Source organism: Nannobrachium achirus (genome assembly GCF_963921795.1).
Source record: "Nannobrachium achirus genome assembly, chromosome: 20".
NCBI classification, from domain to species: Eukaryota; Metazoa; Chordata; class Actinopteri; order Myctophiformes; family Myctophidae; genus Nannobrachium; species Nannobrachium achirus.
The window spans coordinates 42091663-42111814 of NC_137827.1; the positions used below are offsets into that span (position 1 = coordinate 42091663).

Below are 20152 nucleotides of genomic sequence, written 5' to 3' on the forward strand. Positions count from 1 at the left end.
AAAGCACAAATGAGCTGGCTGGATGTATGGAGAACCAAGATGACTGGAGAAACCGATGTAGAGGGCTCGTCTGTGGACGACGTAGAGAGAGCCCAGAGGTTAGAGTGGCCGGTTCAATTCCTGGTTCGATATCCCATAGACTTGTCCTTGAGCAAGACACTGAACCCCTAGATGCTCCCGATGAGCACGTCTGAGCCTTGCATGGGTGTGTGAAATGTGTGTGAATCATAGACTGTAAAAAAATAAATGGACAAAAGGTGGCGTACCTTTTTGGTTTCTACAGACCGTAAATGAAGCCTATTTTACAGCAATTGCAAATCCGCCAGCTTTCTATATTCGGTCCAGATATGGAGCCAGAAATGAATCCAATGAATGCTATCGTTGGCCGGAGGGCAGGTCTTAACTCTGTATAACCAATAGAAAGCCTAGAAACATAGCCTACTTTATCATTCATTTTAAAATTAATGTGATCATAATTTACTAAACGCATATCATGATGATTTAAAAAAGACTTTAAACTATCGATTGAAAACAAATAAAGTGTTTATGAAAAGGTGTACTAAGATAATAAAATCAAGTGTAAAGTTTGCCAAATCCTCATAGACTTACATTGACATAAAAGTTAGCGACACCAGTGTAAAAGGTGAAATAGCGACACCTGCTGGTCCATTGTGACTTCATTTCCAGCGAGCATAGTCTCGCGTGGCCAGACGGTTGCCTCCGCGATTTGGGCAAATGCTCCCGGCATACAGTCTTGGCAAACGGAAATAGAAACGATGAGTGCGAGATAAAGCGGATGTGACGCAACCGCTCCCTTGGTGCAGTAACAATAACATGTCCTACTGGAAGTGTTAAGTCTCCTTTCAATATTTCTGGGGGCATTATTTCGTCTTTCTCTGGTGTTATTGGTGTTACCTCCATGATGTTTTCAAACGTTTTCTTAAACTATACACTCACAACAAGAATAGGCCGCTTGAATGACTTTGTCTGAGCTATTGTGTTTCTGGTATGTTTCCAATGGGACTACAGTTCAGTGCAGCAGCGGCTACTTCCGATACTCGCCGTTCGGGAGCTGCCGTTCCAGACTCTATATAGCATCCGGAGATTGTATAATAGTTGTCTGGCTACGCGAGACTACAGCGAGCATAACTTGCCCCTTGTGTGTGTGAATGGGTGAATGTTACAGACAGTGTAAAGCGCTGGGTGAAGGAGCAACTGAAACGCAGACCATTTGGAAAGATTATCGTCTCTGTCGGTTAGAAACCTTGTAATTATGTCCAAAAACGGTTGCTTTTCAGGATGACCGTCAAAACTATAGAAGCACAGATCTACAAGCTTGCAGATCTGCTACTTTTGTAGCTTTTTGTGCGACACTGTAGCGTGATCAAGTGGGGCATTAATAGTTTAAGCATGAAATATGCTTAAAGTCAGGGGTCTTCAACGTTTTCAGGCCAAGGACCCCTTAGTCGAGAGAGAGATGAAGCAGGGACCCCCCACAACCCATAGATACCATATAGTTTCATCGTTTGACTGCACAATCATCAGTGTACAGTATTTGGGTCCATATAAATGTGTATTTCCAGATATTTCCACCGTCAAAACGTAATAAACTTGACCTATCACTCTGTGCTTAGTCTGCTCTTTTTCCCCTCTACACCAAACCTCTTTTCCAAAAATAGCCGATCTACAAGCTCACAACGCCTCGCAGCGCGAGGCGTTGTGAGCTTGTAGATCTGCTATTTTTGGCTACAGTTCTCAGAATATGGACTCTAGGGTTCAAGTGGTTAATAATGGAGGTTAAGGAGAAAAAAAGCTTCTATCACACAAAGATTTGTAGGACCTCCTGTAGTAACTCTGAGGACCCCTAGGGGTCCCGGACCCCCTGTTGAAGACCCCTGCTTAAAGTGGTTCCAGGTCTTAAAACAAACACGTGAAAATGTGGAGATAAGAGCTTTCTGCCTCGACAGCGACGATATCCAAATACCTACAGTACCTCCGAATGTGTTGAGCACCGTGGCCGCAAGAGACTGCAACCGACTCTGGTGTCACTGCTGAACTATGGGTAGGCAAACTCTGAAGTCCAAACTCTTCTTTTCTCTCTCTCTCTCTCTCTCTCAGCCCACACACAGTCGGGAGCATTGACAGAGAATGTTTAATGCGTTCTGGATTCAAGCTGTTACAACACCATTCAATAGATACATAATGCATATTCATGTTTTAAGACAACACATGGAACACAATGTGTCTTTACCATTGCTGCTGCCCCCACAAGGGGTTGGCAAAGCATTGTACAGCAGCATGTGGAGTCCAAGACATAAAGGAATGCTTTTTACAGTAGAGATATTCGCACGCACGCACACACGGCACGCATTCACACACACGCACGCACGCACACACACACACACACACACACACACACACACACACACACACACACACACACACACACACACACACACACACACACACACACACACACACACACACACACACACACACACACACACACACACACACACGCACGCACACACACAGACACACACACACACACACACACACAGACACACACACACACTACTATACTTGTGACGACAATTTAGGACGACAATTCTTTTTGGGTCATTTTTAACTGCAAGCCCAGAGCAAAAAATAGCAGATCTACAGGCTCACAACGCGCTGCAGCGCAACGTGTTGTGAGCTTGTGGATCGGCTATTTTTCCTGGCGCATAACAATGGCACGCAACTCAAATATAAATCATGTTTAAAGGCCCATTCCCACTTGGCACGATAAAGATAACGATAATTATTTGACGTATCACATGACGTGACGGAAAGTGATTCCAACCGATATTGTTTACGGCTATCGTTGTCTTTATCGTTGTGATGTGGATGCTGCCTTCCACTTCAATTGAGAACGATCTTTATCTTTATCGCGCCAGGTGGGAATGGGCCTTAACTCTTTAATTCCAATGCGCTAAACCTTACCTCTAAATGTCCAATCCTGACCCTAACCCCCAACGTGAATCTTTATTTTTTTTCTAATTGTAAACTTCTCTCTAAAAATATTTTAAACCATAAAATAATAGGCAACAGAGTCTTATGCACACCTGATCAAAGCTTAGCGATGGGTGCGTAGGCAGGGGTCAACATCATTTCAAACATGCACAAAATGTCTGAGATGCCTGAAGAAGGTCCTTGACCGAAATGTTGCATTCCTATTTAATAAAAATAGTTATTTTTTGGCAAGTTGAAGATTGTGTGCGGGTCCTATGTACATTTTGTGCATGTTTGAAACCATAAAATAACACATTTCTCTTGTGAGGACCAGGAAAATGTCCTGTTCTCATATTCTATTACAGATCCTTCTCGAACAATTAGAATATTGTGTGGAAAAGCATTGCAGATGCCACAGCACCCCAAATCATAACCGACTTCGGAAACTTCCCATTGGACTTCAAGCAACTCTGACTTCAGAAGGTTGACATTTCTCCATAATAAATCCTTGTTTTGAGTGGTCTTGTGTAATATTGTAATATTTGAAAAATGGACTTTTGATATTCATGAGCTGTATGTCATGAAAATTCTAAATTGTAACAAAAAAAGGTTTGGAATAATTCACTGAATGTCCAATGTATCTAGAATATATGAAAGTTTCAAGAAATATATGAAAGTTTCAAGACAATTTACTTTTAAACAATATTCAAATTTTTCGAGAAGGATCTGTATACTTGTGGGGGGACAAAAGCATAGTAATACAAACACACACATGCATGCGCGCGCGCGCGCGCGCGCACACACACACACACACACACACACACACACACACACACACACACACACACACACACACACACACACACACACACACACACACACACACACACACACACACACACACACACACACACACGATGTGTGCATCCTCATCCTCGTCCTCAGAGCAGGATGCGGTACTTGAGGGCACGGGGGACCCGGTTGATGACCAGGCGGCCGTCGTAGCTGAGCGAGGCGAAGAGCCAGGGGTCCGCCGAGGACCACTCCGCCGCGTACACGCTGTCCTCGTGCTCCTCGTAGGTGGACACCACGCTGTCCGCCAGGGGCTCCTTGGTCCTGGGGACCACCCGGTGGGCGACACGCAAGCGCGCACACACACACACACACACAGAGACAGACGAGACACACGCGAGCGCGCACGCACACAGAGAGGTGCAAATGAGTTAAAATGGAACGAGGGCCTGTGAGGACAAGGCCATAGAGATGATCATTACTCATAACTCCACCCCCCCACCTCTCTCTCTCTCTCTCTCTCTCCCACACTCCATTTCTCTTTGCAAGGCCCGGTCATGATTACACCAGCATATTTCCCAGTCCTCTGACCCCGTTCTCTTTACTCACAGTCTAGGCTGCTCTCTCTCCCTCTCTCTCTCTCTCTCTCTCTGTGTGTGTGTGTGTGTGTGTGTGTGTGTGTGTGTGTGTGTGAGGACACACACTAAAGCCTAGACACTCCCACACAGACACTGCGGTGTGGCGTGGAGCGGAATGTGTTAACGCCATCTCATTCTCCATTCATCTGGTTCCCCGCCGCTGAAGATTTGCCCCCCCTCGATCCCACCTCGCTTGTAAAAAAAAAACTTTTCCAGAAAAACTCAAAAGGAGAAAAAAAAGTGTACGTTGGAAAAGTTGTGTGGAATGTCTAAAACTGTGTCTTTTCTGGATTCAAATGTAAAAGGAGCAAAAATAGCAGATCGACAAGCTCAAAAACGCATCGCTTCACACCGCGTTTCGAGCTTGTGGATCATACTTTTGATGCTTTTGTGTGACGCCGCAGTAGCACGTTCATTTACCAAAAAAATTATACCATTTAGAAAACAGAGATAAGAGGTTTCTGCCTGACAGCGACAAAACAAAGTAATAGGGGATTTTAAGTCTTTATTGCCCTCCAAAACTTTCTCCCCTCCCCTGCTGTTCTAAAGAGTCCCCTGGGGAAACACTCTCTTTTTTCGGGGATTCGGATCCCCATTAGGTGTCTCGTCCAGACAGTAGCTGCCCCCCCTATCCCCACCCCCCGGGGGGGTGTTTCCAAAAATAACAGACAACTAAAAAGGACAGTACCACCCGCCTGTCGGTCGCATCCTATGAAGAAGAAGGAAACAGAGGGGGGGCAACGGCGAAGAGTCTAAAGAAAGCCTGCTGCTTGGAAAACGAGCGGTGCGATTAATTATGAAGTTCCCCGTGTAAGGAGAGAGGTTTGGTGGATGACAGAAAGCACACGCGAGGGAGACGTCTCTGCCTGATGGTCCCCCTGGGGGAGGGGAAATAGCTTTTACAGCTTCACCCAGCTGAAGGCTGCTCAGATAGCGTTGATGTACCGCATGCATAGTGTGTGCCAGCGGTGACGCAGTTGTAGTCCATAGCGGCCATTTCTTGGGTCAAAACACAGGTGTTTCAATTGTTTGATTGCATAGAACTAATGCTATAGTCTAATCAGAACACCTGTGTAAGGCTGTGTTGACCCAAGAAATGGCCGCTCTTAGAACTACATTTGGCACACCCTATAGTGATTAGGGGTCAGGAGAAAAGCCAAGGGTCGAACCGACACACTTCCTATTCCCAGATGGCAATCGATCGACAGACAGACAGACAGATAGATAAGTTGCTTAACTTTGATCAAACATAGGGGAGCAAAATTCCATGGTGGATTTACTGTACGCACACAACCTACAGTGACCGTATTGGCAAGAATATAGGACGACTCTGATTATAAGATGACCCCTATTTTTCAAATATCATTTTGGGAAAAAAATATCTTCAAGACAAAATATGATGTATTATATATTATAAGTTATTTGTAAAGAAAAACTTTTTTATTGTCAAATTATTATAGAAAAGCTCATACAGAGATAACATTCTGCTGTATTGTATTGCATTAACCATCAAAGTCAAGTTCTATTCAAGAACAACATTCACAATTCAGACTGTGAAAATCGGCTCCTCATAATGTGTATCAGAATAGAATACAGTCCATTAATCACATAAGTCTTCTGCTGGGGAATAAAAATAGGCAGCGTTAGCTTCAGTTGGTGTTTGGATTAAACTTAGCCACGCAAAAAAAGATCACATGTGCGCAGTCATCCACGCCGATGTTCGCGAGAACAACGCACACGCACATGCAAGTCAAGCCATCCGACTTTGCCAAACTTGAGGTGAAATGAGCCGAGGTCCAGATTTCGCTGCGTGTCATGTAGTGTACGGTAATTACCGTAGGAGCTCGCGGGGGCTGTGACGAGAGCAGGGAAAGGTCCTGAAAGATACATAACGTATCTCTCCGGTGAAAATGTCTAGTCCTCGAATATAATACGACCCAATATTTTGAGGATGTGTTTTATAGAATAAAATAACATCTATTATACTGTATTATAGACTATGTTACACTAGAACCAGTCTAGGGGCCAGAAGTGTGTGCACACTGGACTACCAGAGCCTGAGTGCGCGACCCTGAAATTCCATTATGAAACCAGCACAAGCTGTAACAAAGCAGCAGAAACAAACACTACTAGACTGGATTTTTTGTTTTTGTTTGTGTGTGAGAGTGTGATTTATAACCACTGCTTCCATTCTTGGCAAGACATAGCTTGGAAAACACAATACTTTGAATCTCAAACGGCACTCCCTGGTGAAATAAAGGGCCGTCTAAATTCAACAACAATTATTTTAGTAATTCGGGTTAACTGTCCCTTTAATCTTTGAGATTGACTCACTTGTAATACAGGCAGACAGCCATCACACGCCCTGTGATCATTATGTGAACCAAGTTCTTTTAGCACAATGCCCCGCGATTTACATGAAAATATTAATTAGATGTTCTTTGTAGGCTATTTATTTTTCATCTAACTTAGTGAGCCATTTAATGAATTTAATTCACCAATTGGCAATACAATTTAAACCTTTAGAAATACAGCAATATTGTTTGTGTGAGCTCATACTATTCAAATTAAAACGTTAGAATTTTTAATAGGCTATTATCCGTTACTTTCCAGAATTCAGATTCAAAAAATGTTTTCTCTCCAAATAAAGTAGTTTATTTTGGTTTGTCTTGTTGTAAAGCGACTTTGGGTACTGAGAAAAACGCCATATAAATCTGATTTATCATTATTATTACTAGAAGCTCGGCCGCCCGAACCTGGCCAACTCGGGAACAATGTAAATAGGGGATGAATGCCCCACCCTTTAATGCAAACCCCATTATACCTGTTGTCATAGGATCTGTTTTGACCATCTGTTTGCGTGTGTCCATTTATGCCCATATATGGGGATATCCGTCTGTCTACGTCCATTTTATGTCCATATATGGAGATCTCTGTAGGACCCGTTTTGACCATCTGTTTGCCTGTGTCCATTTATGCCCATATATGGGGTTATCTGTCTGTCTGCGTCCATTTTATGCCCCTATATGGAGATCTCTGTAGGACCTGTATTGACCATCTGTTTGCCTGTGTCCATTTATGCTCATATATGGAGATATCTGTATCTGTCTGTCTGCATCCATTTCATGCCCATATATGGAGATCTCTATATCTGTTTGTCTGTGTCCCTTTATGCCCATTATGGAGATCTCTGTATCTGTCTGTGCCTCCGACTGTGTTGCAGACACAGTGCCGGTTCCCCCTTTAATGCAAACCCCATTATACCTGTTGTCATAGGACCCGTTTTGACCATCTGTTTGCCTGTGTCCATTTATGCCCATTGACTCATGTGGCGTACGTGACGTCAGAGCCTTTCATGAAGTGATGTCACAATGAGTCAGCGCTCCTCAGGAACAGCCTTGATGTCAACAATCAGCTCCGCATACGGAGATTCCGAACGTTTCGCGCCGGTTCGGGAAAACCGTGCGTCGTGTCGCGTCGAAGCCGGGCACGGCACTCCGCGCCGCCGAATCTGAAGTCGGTGGGACGAACGGTTCTCGAGATACGCGGATTACATACACACACGCAGACACGCAGAGACTTCTCTCATTTATTTTAAGATTAAAGGTAGCAAAAGTAGCAGATCTACAAGCTCAAAACGTATCCCTTGTCAGGCCATTTCAAGGTTGTGGATCTACTACGTTTGATGTTTTACGACGCTGCAGTATGATCAAGTAGAGCGCTAATTTACGATAAAATGTAAAAAGTCCAAAACATGAAGTTAAGAGAATTCTGCGATATACTGTACGTATATACATGAAGAAACGAGGGTTCTGTGTGCAAGCAGAGTCTAGACACTGTGGAGTGGACTCTTAGTGCATAAACAGAGGAGAGGGTCAACAGTAATGGAGGAAAGGGTCGTACGTGAAGTTGAGAGCCGGTGGTTATGACTAGGAGCTGATAATCGTGGATGAGAGTCCTGTCATTGACTACGAGAGCTGCCAGCTCGGGATGAGAGCAGAGGAGAGGAGGAGGAGGAGGCCAGTAATGGACGACCGATGATGACAGGCGAAGATTGAAAAGGCAGCCGAATGGCCAATAGCCATTATGAATTACTTAATGCAACGTTAACACAAGCTATCAGTGTTAGACAGAGAACTCCATGAAATAATATGTTGATGGACTGGACACATCCCTTCGACAGCGCGTAACCATGACGATTACCGGTAGGTAAAGAGGAGGAAAGGCAAGTCTCATAATTGCGGAGTTGTTTTTTTTTTTACGTTGTGGCACTGTAGTAGGCTAGTTGACTAAAGGAGGGTTTGTCTGTCTGTCTGTCTGTGTATCTGTCTGTCTGTCTGTCTGGGTCTAATACTCGCAAAACCGCTTGACTGATCAGTGCAAATTGTCTTGGCCAGTAAGCTCTGTGCATAACTGGGATCCCGGGTTTCGAGAAGGTGGCAAATACGATTTCCTGCATCCTGGTTCATTCTGCCATACCTCTCCGGAAACTGGGACTACAATTACGCACAGAGCCTGTAGGCCAAGGAAGTAATGTCCCACACAATTATGTTTTACATAACATATGTTTATAATTATAGAAATCCAAAAAAACAGCATACAAGCTCACAACGTGTCGCAATGCGACACGTTGTGAGCTTGTAGATCTGCTATTTTGCCTTTTTATCATTCATTAATCGCAATCAAAGCAAACATTGTGAAATAATGGTGATATTGACTTGAGGGCAGGGCAGGAATTTCATGGAGGCCGCCTTTACCCTCAGTTTGGTCTTGTGCCCCTCAAACCAATGGCATGACATGAGGCCACAGTGGCCTTAATGCCCAATCTGAATGTACCACTATCTCCTCATTCTTATGACAGTAGACACTTCTTGTCATGTAGACACCAGTGTCTTTTGTTAAGATTCTGACATCTTAATTCCCTTGAGTCCCCATCTTTAAACCAATCCAGTGATTTGATTGGTGCAGAGCTGAGCATGGATCAGATTGTAAATACCATCATTTATCTATTTGACTGCAGATTAGTTTATCATCCCTAACCAAATTCTTTCAAAGGACTAAAATCTTGTTTTATTTGATGGCCTTCCTGCCCTGGTATTTGGCCTTTGTGCCCTCAAAAAATGAACAACACCAAAGGCCAAGTGGCCTTGACCCTAAAATGACGAAATTCCAGGACTGCTTGAGGGACATAAAAGAGACATCTCCAGGACGGTGTGTGTCCACCTACTTGTCCTCCTGGTGGTTGTCCTCCTGGTCACTGAGCTCCTCGTCGTCCACCATGTGTCCGAAGGGCTCGGAGGAGATGGACACCATGTTGGACAGGATGAGGCGGCTGTCACTGCTGGCCGTCAGCACCAGCTGGTCATGGCTGTGGTTGTAGCGGACACTCCACACCCTGGAGAGAGAGAGAGAGAGAGAGAGAGAGAGAGAGAGAGAGAGAGAGAGAGAGAGAGAGAGAGAGAGAGAGGAGGAGGAGGAGGAAACGTATCAATACTGCACAAATGTAGAACCAGTAAGACTCCCTAATCGGGAGATAAGCGACCGTAGGTGGCTTTGCAAGAATCGGCCTGATGGTGGCGCTAGAAGAGGGCCATGTGAGAAATGAGGGGTGGGGTCTGCGCGGCGCCGAGGCGGACGAATAGGTACCGGCCCCGGCTCTCCCGGTCGCTCCTAGCCGGAGTTACGGCATTTTATGTGAGCTGCAGTGTAGGGGGTCCTCCACTGGGGGCACCACCACTTTTGCATCCGTTCTGGAGCACCAGGAGTCGGTGGTCCCCGGGAATTCCCCGTGAGCAGCCCCGTTGGGGTGGTCATTTGGTCATTTTTGCACATTTGGGTTTTTTCTTTTACATCTGGGGGTCCCCCAGGGAGCTGGGGGTCCCTGTAGCTCCGGGGGTCCTTGGAGGTTGTAGTTTGGCAGGTAAGGAGTGTGTGTGCAAAATGTGGCATGGATGGGGGCAACGGTTGTGGAGATATGAGCAGGGGAAAAGTGTGACGTGTGATGTGTCACTCACGGAGGGACATTTTTGTACACCTGGGGGTCCCCCAGGGACCTGGGGGTCCCTGGAGCTCCGGGGGTCCTTGGAGGTTGTAGTTTGGCAGGTAAGGAGTGTGTGTGCAAAATGTGGCATGGATGGGGGCAACGGTTGTGGAGATATGAGCAGGGCAAAAGTGTGACGGACTCACTCACTGACAGACAGACAGACAGACAGACAGCCTGTGGAGGTTTTGGTAGTAAATGCGACCTACGGTCGCAACTACTCTGTTACAAGTAAGCAGTTGTGGAAAAAAGTACTTAGGAAACATGGGGAGAACATGCAAACTCAGAAAGGCCCTTTTGAAGACCCCACCTAGGGCATGGGCACTGATGACGTGGAGGAGAGAACACGCCCACAGTGTCCCCGGCAGGGACACTGTGTTGCTGGCATTGCTGCAAGACGGTGGTAGTGTTGATTTCGGCGATTAAAACTATGATGAAAAATGTTCGTAGACTACCTTTTTTCACTGACAAAAACTAAATAAAAACCAAGCTATGATGACTAAAACTATGACTATAAATACTGTACATTGACAATTTCGTTAACATAAAACTGTTAGGGAGGGACTAGTGGCGAATCGATCTAGTAGTAAAGTAGAAGACAAGACATTTTAGGTTTCGTTGCGCTCTGCAAATAGCAGATCTACAAGTACACAATGCATCGCGCTGCGACATGTTGTGAGCTTGTAGATCGGCAATTTTCAGCATGCTAGACTAACACTAAAACATTGATTTGCTGTCCAAATCAACACCGCGGTGTGGTAGAATGTGGGCACAAAGGAGGCAAAACACAGTGGCGAGTGGCGACCTTGAACAGTTCACAGAATGGCTCCCCATGCAGTAGCACTTGCCACGTTCTCAAGCCAACAAGGTTTTTTTAAGAGGTTGACAAAGGAGTATAAAGGTTTCAGACTGTGGCCATCATCAGTGTATTCAAGCAAAATCTTTTCATGCATTTCAACCATGTTTAGAGCAGTGGTTCTCAAAGTGGGGTCCTTGGGGGTGTTCCATGTGTTGGCTATTAAAAAAAAGAAAAAAGGGAAAAATAGCAGATCTACAAGCTCACTTTGTTTCCGGCTGTGAGCTTGTAGATCAGGCAGGGATGGCTTCATCTGCCTCCGAGCCAGAGCTACAGCCTTATACCTGCCATATACTGTACAAAAAAGGCCAACACATAGGCCTATATATGCCTTTCAAAAAAGAACGGAATGTCCCATTTCCGTTGGCTCAGATATGATAATAATGTATTGGATTTATTATTAGAGTACAAGACATGCAGTCAGAAAAGGGTTTTTCAAGAGACTAACTAGTGTATACATAAATATATGTATGAATGGACAGATGAATGCATGAAGGAACATTTGAGGGAGTCCCCCCATCATGCATCTCACCCGGCATTCACCCAGCCAGCAGCTACTCTGCTTTCTTCCTTCTCAAAATGTTGTAGTAGGACTGAATAGGGACTGTTTTGCGTTGCAAACCTGGTGTGTGTGTGTGTGTGTGTGTGTGTGTGTGTGTGTGTGTGTGTGTGTGTGTGTGTGTGTGTGTGTGTGTGTGTGTGTGTGCGTGCGTGTGCGTGTGTGTGTGAAACGGTGGTCAGCTGATGTCTGGGCCTGAAAGCTGAGGTGAGAACAACTCTTGAATCGTCTAACCCAGGGGTCTTCAACGTTTTCAGGCCAAGGACCCCTTAGTTGAGAGAGAGATGAAGCAGGGACCCCCACAATCTGTTCATAGATATAGTTTCATTGTTTGACAGCACAATCAACAGTGTATTTTGGATTCATGTTAACGTGTGTTTTAAGATATTTAACTACTTGAACCGTCAATACTTAATAATCTCGAACTTTCACTGTACTTAGTCTTCTCTTTTCTCCCTCCAAACCTCTTTGCCGAAAATAGCCGATCTACAAGTTCACAACGCCTGTAGATCTGCTATTTTTGGCTAAAGTTCTCAGAATATGGACGCTAGTGTTCAAGTGGTTAATTAAGAAAAAACAAGTTCCTATCACACAAAGATTTGGAGGACCCCCTGTAGTAACTCTGAGGACCCCCTCTGAGGACACCCACACAGGAATTGCGTCGCTGTTGGGCAGAAACCTCTTATGTCCATTTTTCAACCATTCAGGTTGTTTTTTCTTTCGTAAATGAATGGCCTCTACTTCATCACAGGGGCGCAGCCAGAACAGAGAAATATGCTGGGCCTGGCAACTTCAGGGTGGGCACAGGAGGGGGGGGGGGACTTTCTTGCGCGTGCGGGCGGTAGTATCAATGAACAATAATTAATAGGCTAATACAAAGCATTGAGTTCCCAGCTGCACTTCATCCCAACAACACATTTCCAAATATAAACTAACACTCCCCCTCCAAACACACAGTAGCCAACTGCTGCTGGTGTAAAAACCGCGGTCGTGTCTGCTTTTTTCGGCCGTTTTTCACCCGGAGCCGCTGCAGACCACCGCATCCGCCTACACCAGAGTAAACACTGCTGTTGAGGCAAGCTACTTCCTGAGAAGACGGCAAGACGCACTGTGATTGGCCGGTAGTGTATGATCCGCACTGTGATTGGCCGGTAGTGTATGATCCGGGAGACAACGGATCATACGGAGGGATGCAGATGACGTAATCTTGACGCGAAATTCAACCCCCCTCACGGCTCATAGAAAACATATAAAGAGAAGAGGCTTTAGAGCTGAAATTAACGGAGTGGGCGTTCTAAAACTTTAGCGATTTAATAGTTAGATCAAATGTAAGATTTGTTTAATTAAAAAAGTTACATAGTATAGCTTTAAGCAAGACGATGATCACAAAAACAAACAAAAAAAACATGGATAAAAAACGCCCCTGCATCATACAAGAGTGTTGCATAAAAGTAGTGAAAATAACTGATCTACAAGCTCACAACATTGTGAGCTATTTCTGTTTTTAATAATAAAAAGGAACAGTATTGGACATACAAGGTTTCCACCCGACAGCGAGGGTATTTGGGTTTACTGTACTGTACACAGGCTGATGATGACGAAGATGAAGGAGTCTTATATCTGCTCTATTCTTGTTCCTGTGTTCTCTTCTCCTCCGCCTGCCGCTCTTTCATCTTCCTTCCTTCATCTCCTCGCCTCTTCTTTCTATCACTTATCTTCTCTCTCTCTCCCTCCCTCTTCTCCACTGGTCTTTTCATTCCTCTTTCTCCTCCCTCTGTATTTCTTTGTCTTTGTCTCGCTCTCGCCTTTCGCCTCTGTTCTCCTCTCCTGTCCTCTCTTCACCCTCTCACTAGGGTGGGGACATTTCTAGCTGTTGCTGCTGCCGCCGTTCACTCACGCTTTATTTTGAAGAGCCTCGGAAGCTTCGTGCGTGTGCACGTGAGTGTCCGCTGACGAATGAGGAAGAAAATCCATTTGTTTACAAACGCTCGCGAAACTAAAATCCAAACCGCGGCCGACCATCGCGGTAAAGTGTCGCCGTGAAAACAATCAGATCTCTGCTTCCCTGGCGTTCTTTTCACCTCATTCATAGATAAAGCTTTTTATGTTTCAGGCTAGAATGGAAATCAATGCAGCCTAGAGCATCCATTTTCTCTCTCTCTCTCTCTGAGCTACGGGGTGACGTATGGACTAGGGTCATTCACAGGTCACAGCATGCACGCAGACCTGTACCAGTTAACCCCTTGTTGTCTCGTTCAGGAACGAGACAACTCCTTTTGGCAGGGTGACCCCTAGTGGCCTTAACTCGTTACTGAACGAGTTTGGCACCCAAGTTGTTAATGGTCCGATTCCTCGCTCAATTCATACTTCGTCGTACAGTACGATGGCATCGCACGCCGAAGATAGCCGTCCTACAAGCTCCCAATCGTCAACACAAATCAAGTATCGGGGGTCCCACTCCCTGGCACAAAATATTTTAATCCAGGGGTCTAGATTGGAAGGAACTGGTTGGAATAACGTGTTCCTTCCACGCTATTGCTACGCGGATGACGGTTTTAGCCGCGGTCCAACGCGGTGATCCGCGGTGCGGGGGCGGATTTGGATCAATCAAATATATTGAATTAATTAATATCGGACGCGAAATTGCATGTTTGACCCCCATACCAACCCCATCTTTCAAACATGGCAGCCATGTTTGTTTACATTTGAAGAAAACACAATGGCTGCTATCTAATGAATGCCTGAACGGAATTCCAAGTGGATTTCTTTTGTTTGAAAGCTGTGAACGGCGTGCACACACGTGGTGCATGATCTGTGCATGGGCGTGCATGATCCATGCACTATGGATTACATGGCGGTATATGGAGACTAGGGGCAGTTCAGCCAGAAACTGTCAAATTTTAAAGGACAGCATATGTGTTGTTAAGCAACTGGTAGCACCTACTACCATGTCAGCCCTTTTTTTACACTGCGGCCATTTGGAAAAAGTTGATCTTGTAGATTTTCAACGATTTTTATACATTTCGAAAAACTTGTGAAATGGGGACATTCTGTCCTTTTTTTATTCTGTACCTTTTTCATTCTGTACTCTTCGCTATTTTCAGTACTTTAAGTACATTTTTATGCCAATACTTTGGTACGTTTGCTCAAGTACATTTTGAACACCAGACTTTTATAGTATTTCTACATTGCGGTATTGATACTTTTACTCTCTCTCTCTCCCTCCCTCCCAGCCCAGGGTGGGGGTCTCACACTGAGGTCCTGGTCCCTCACAGGAGTGGGATTTGAGGGATAACTGAGGCTGTTGACAGAAAATCAGCCACGGCCACGCCGCTCCCCAGCGCACCACCCCTAATCCGCTTCCCCGCTAAAAAATAGTCCCCAATACCCCCAGGAGCCCCTGGGCGCTATCCTGGCTGCACTCTGCAAAAATATGAGCTCCCACACGCACGCACGCACGCACACACACACTGGAGAGAGATAAGTGAACACATGCCACAAATGCTTCCACCTCGCACGCATCCTCGCACACATGCACGCAGACACACATTCACGCGCGCGCACTCACACACACACACACACACACACACACACACACACACACACACACACACACACACACACACACACACACACACACACACACACACACACACACACACACACACACACACACACACACACACACACACACACACACACACACCAAAGTATCAGAGATGATCCTCTCTGCACTGATCTAGAGTTATGGATGTGTTTGCAAAGACTATCACAATGAGATAACATCTACTCTGTGTGTGTGTGTGTGTGTGTGTGTGTGTGTGTGTGTGTGTGTGTGTGTGTGTGAGAGAGAGTGAGAGTGAGAGTGAGAGACACACACACAAAGACACACAGTATCTGCAGGCTTGTGTGCATGTCAGGGTGATCTGAAGGGTGGTTGCCATTCCATCTGTCTGTGTGTGTGTGTGTGTGTGTGTGTGTGTGTGTGTGTGTGTGTGTGCGTGCGTGCGTGCGTGCGTGCGTGCGTGCGTGCGTGCGTGCGTGCGTGCGTGCGTGCGTGCGTGCGTGCGTGCGTGCGCGTGCGTGCGTGCGTGTGTGTGCGTGTGTGTGTGTGAGAGCGTGCACATGCGTGTGAACCAGGTGAACGTTGGTGTGCGGCAGCCCAGTTTGGCTCACAGACACACTGATCATTTATTCAGCTCACACCAGAGAGAGAGAGAGAGAGAGAGAGAGAGAGAGAGAGAGAGAGAGAGAGAGAGAGAGAGAGAGGGAGAGAGAGAGGGAGAGAGAGGGGCTGCTCGTATTGCACGCACACACACACGCACACGCACGCACACACACACACACACACACACACACACACACACACACACACACACACACACACACACACACACAATGTGCAGTACACTGTGTTGACTGTGTGAACAGTGTCTCGGAGCAGTGTGGAGCATTGAGGAGAGCAGAACACAGAGCTACAGGGACCTATCCCAAATAGCCAAAATAGCAGAGCTACAAGCTCACCGCGCGTCACATTGTGCATCTGTCTGTCTGCGTCTGACCACTTTAACGCTGTGAAGTGGGTGGGCCGCGAGCGTTTTCAGATCATGATCAGTAAATCGATTGTGTGCTTGTAGATCTGCTATTTTCACTAGTTTTGTGCGACAGTCTTGTATGATGAAGCAAGGCTTTACTTTACGAAAAAAACATGCAAGCTTCGATCAATGGAGCCAACATACTGTAGATAACATATTTACATTTTGTATTGATCGTCTATTTCACAATATTTGCTCCTTTCTTATATTATTTTACAATTTGCCCAATGTTTGACCAGTTTTTAGAGTATAGTTTGTTGATTACCTTTGATGGAGTAATGGTCTTTTTTCATTTAATTTATGTTTTAATTTTTTTGTATTAAAAAGGTCTCAAAAGCCCTTAAATTGTCTCTTTACATAAGGGAACCCCCTCCAGTGTTGGGAAAGTTCATTTTCAAAACGAACTAGTTCAAGTTCAAGTTCAGAACTTCTAAAATGAACTTGTTCATTTCAAGTTCATAATTCTATATTTTGAACTAAAGTTCATGGTTCCCCAAAATGAACTAACTTAGTTCTTTTTCGTTCTTTTTTTAACCATATATTTTTTTATACTTTTATTAAAAAAAAAATAATAATAAAAAGAATATATATAATATATATATATATATATATATATATATATATATATAAATGTTTAGACGTTGCTGCATGCTATTATTTGTCAAAATTATTGACACAGCCCATAGAACCACACACAGCAATAATTTCATCCAACTTAACATTGAGGTGCCCACAATATTTATGTGCCCACTGCCCAGTGCCCAGTCTTCCTGCACCCTTATTGTGAAGGGCTGAAGGCAGACGTTTCTAAACCTCACGCACAGCATGTTTCCGCGTTGGTTAAAATAGCTGATCTACAAGCTCACGTTGTCTCGTGGATGCGACGCGTTGTGAGCTTGCAGATCAGCTATTTTCGCCGTACAACACAAATACGACAAAGTATAGTCAGGCTTGCGAGACGTAACAAGGAGGAGATTCACAGTGCAGCTGCAGAGTGCAGACAGCACCGCATATCAATGTTCACGAGGTGCTGCGTGCACAGTGCGTGCTATTGGAGCATGTGAATGAAAAGAGGGACGAGAGGACAGACGACCGCGGAGGCGCGGACCGCCGCATGAACGGCCGACGAACGCCGTTCAAGGGCGTCAGAATGACCGCGTTCGACAATAGTGTTCATCAAGCGAAAACAATTACGTTCAGTTCACGTTCGCCCAAAATATGAACGTGTTCATGAACGATCGTTCTTTGAACGCGTTCGGGTACAACACTGACCCCCTCCTATAATCCTGGGGTCGACCCCGTAATGAACCCACCAATGGGAGTGCTCCTCCAGGGTCTTGACAGGCTCCTGGACGTTCCTCACGTCCCAGAACTTGACCTTGCAGTCGTCTCCGCAGCTGGCCAGGTAGTACTGACGGTTGGGGTTGAAGTCCACGTCCCGCACCAGCTGCCCATGGGCATTCTCTATGCAGTAGATCTGACTGAGAGAGAGAGAGAGAGAGAGAGAGAGAGAGAGAGAGAGAGAGAGAGAGAGAGCAGAGAGAGAGAGGGAGAGAGAGAGAGAGAGAGAGAGAGAGAGAATAAGACCGATTCTATGTCTTCTAAATCCTGACAGTTTTCTGAAAACCCATGTTTCTATGTCAGTGGCTCTCAGATCTTTTCATGTCAAGGGCCCCCAAAATGTTAATTATTTGGCCACAGACCCCCCGTCTCAAAATATTTTGTCCCAGGGACTCCCCAGAAGCAAGGATATGAGTTAAAAATGTTTGCTTTAAAATAACATATATTCAAAGATTTTCACACATTTTCACGTTTATTCAAAAATAGCAGCTCTCATAGCGCGGCACTCAGTGCCACGTTAGGAGGGGGGAGGGGGGGGGTTGTCCACGACCAGGAGAGAGAGAGAGAGAGGGGTGAGAGAACAGGAGGGAGCAGAACGTGTGCTGGGTGCAGATAGAGCGAGGGATCATGGGATAGGAACGGAGGACAGAGAGAAGAGGGGGCAAAAGAGGAGTGCCGAGCGGAGATGAGACAGAAACTTGAACACGATACAAGTAAGCGAGAGAGAGAGGGAGGTGTCCATAGCAGTGCTACAACATGCTAGAAAGGGTGACATTTTCTTAATGTGTGAAGCTGCGGTTCCTCTCGTACTGAGCGGGATTACTATTGCAACAACACATCATCAGTAGGGTAAAACTAACCCGTCTCACGACGGTCTAAACCCAGCTCACGTTCCCTATTAGTGGCTGAACAATCCAACGCTTGGTGAACGATGACAGATCAACTGAATCATGACAGATGAATTGCACACTATGCATTATTTTTGCACCGTTCTTAGTCTGGACTATGACGTCTTTTTTTATTATTGAGTACTGTATTGTAGGATATATGTTGGATGTCTGTTTTCTTTGTCTTGTCTTGTCTTGTCTTGTCTTGTCTTGTCTTGTCTGTATTTTGTATGTCTTTTTATACGCCGACCCTGTCAGCTGTGCTCCAAGAATTCCTATGCACTTGACAATACAGTCTATTCTATTTGAGGATTCAAATTCAGAAACAGCATAAGTAGCAGATCTACAAGCTGGAAACGCATCGCGAAGGAGCTTGTGGGTCTGCGACTTTTGATGCTTTTGTGTGACGCTGTAGGGCGGAAAAAAGTGAGATAAGAGGTTTTCGGCCGGACAGCAATGCCATGTGTTGTTATTATTACATAAAAGAAAAACACAGCCTGGAACAGCCTCACATCATACTGTAGCGTTAGAGAGGAGAGAAGAGTAGAGGCGTTTCTTCTCTCTAGTCTCCTTCTCCTCTTGGCTCCTTTCTCTTCTCCTCTCCGCTATCCTCATCTCACCTCCTCGTCTTGTCTCTTTTTTTCATCTGCCTTCTCGGCTCTAGGCCTGTCACAATCATGACATAATCGTCTAATCGCAATTATTTGACATAACCGCAATTATTTTGTCATAATCGTCAATCGTTTCCATGTTGAACATTTTTCATATATTTTCAAACATGTTAAAAAATAGTGGAAATAGCAGATCTACAAAGCTCACAGCGTTGTGAGCTTGTATATCGGCTATTTCCACTATCAATGTTCTCTAAGTTGTCAAATATGTCGTTAATTTCTTTGTATATTTAGGTTACGCGTCATATCTGCCATGTGCAACTTCAAAGCCTACAAGCCAAACAGAAATGCGATTGTCAACGACAAAAAAAAACAATTAAATTGAATTAAACCTCAATTATTTGAGTGACAATTAATCGTCATGTAAAATGTCATAATCGTGACAGTCCTAATAGCTCCCAACCTGCTCTTTTGTAATATTGTATTATTATCGTATTACTCTTCCTGTCCTCTCTTCTCCTCTCCTCGTGGGTGAGAGCGGCACCCAGCGAGGGTTTCTCCTTGGCTTTGTTCAGCAGAGTGGAATGGCCCCGTGCGGTGCGCTGTCCCCCCGCTGCTTTGCCACCAGCAGCTCCAGCCCCGGCTAGCCGGGGCCGCCCACTGATCTCATTAGGCAATTAACATGCTAATTAACCCGTTTAGAACGGGTACACATTATTCATTATTTTATGCTTTAACTATTACAAAAATAGCAGATATACAAGCTCACAGCGCGGCACCGAGTGCCGCGCTGCGAGCTTGTAGATCTGCTATTTTTGACCCGATTCTATAAGTGTCTT

The 20152-nt window shown here is 45.2% G+C and overlaps 1 protein-coding gene across 1 annotated transcript in view; it reads right to left on the reverse strand.

Annotated features, from left to right (window-relative positions):
• Nucleotides 1–2518: 2518 nt before the first annotated feature.
• eipr1 (EARP complex and GARP complex interacting protein 1) overlaps nt 2519–20152 on the reverse strand; it is a 115864-nt gene continuing 98230 nt past the window's right edge. The window contains exons 7-9 of the mRNA XM_080750665.1: nt 17788–17955; nt 9652–9819; nt 2519–4110 (exon numbers count right to left, since the gene is read on the reverse strand). Of these exons, the coding sequence (XP_080606791.1) occupies nt 3936–4110; nt 9652–9819; nt 17788–17955 (511 nt within the window). The 3' untranslated portion in view covers nt 2519–3935. The remainder of the gene's footprint in view (nt 4111–9651; nt 9820–17787; nt 17956–20152) is intronic.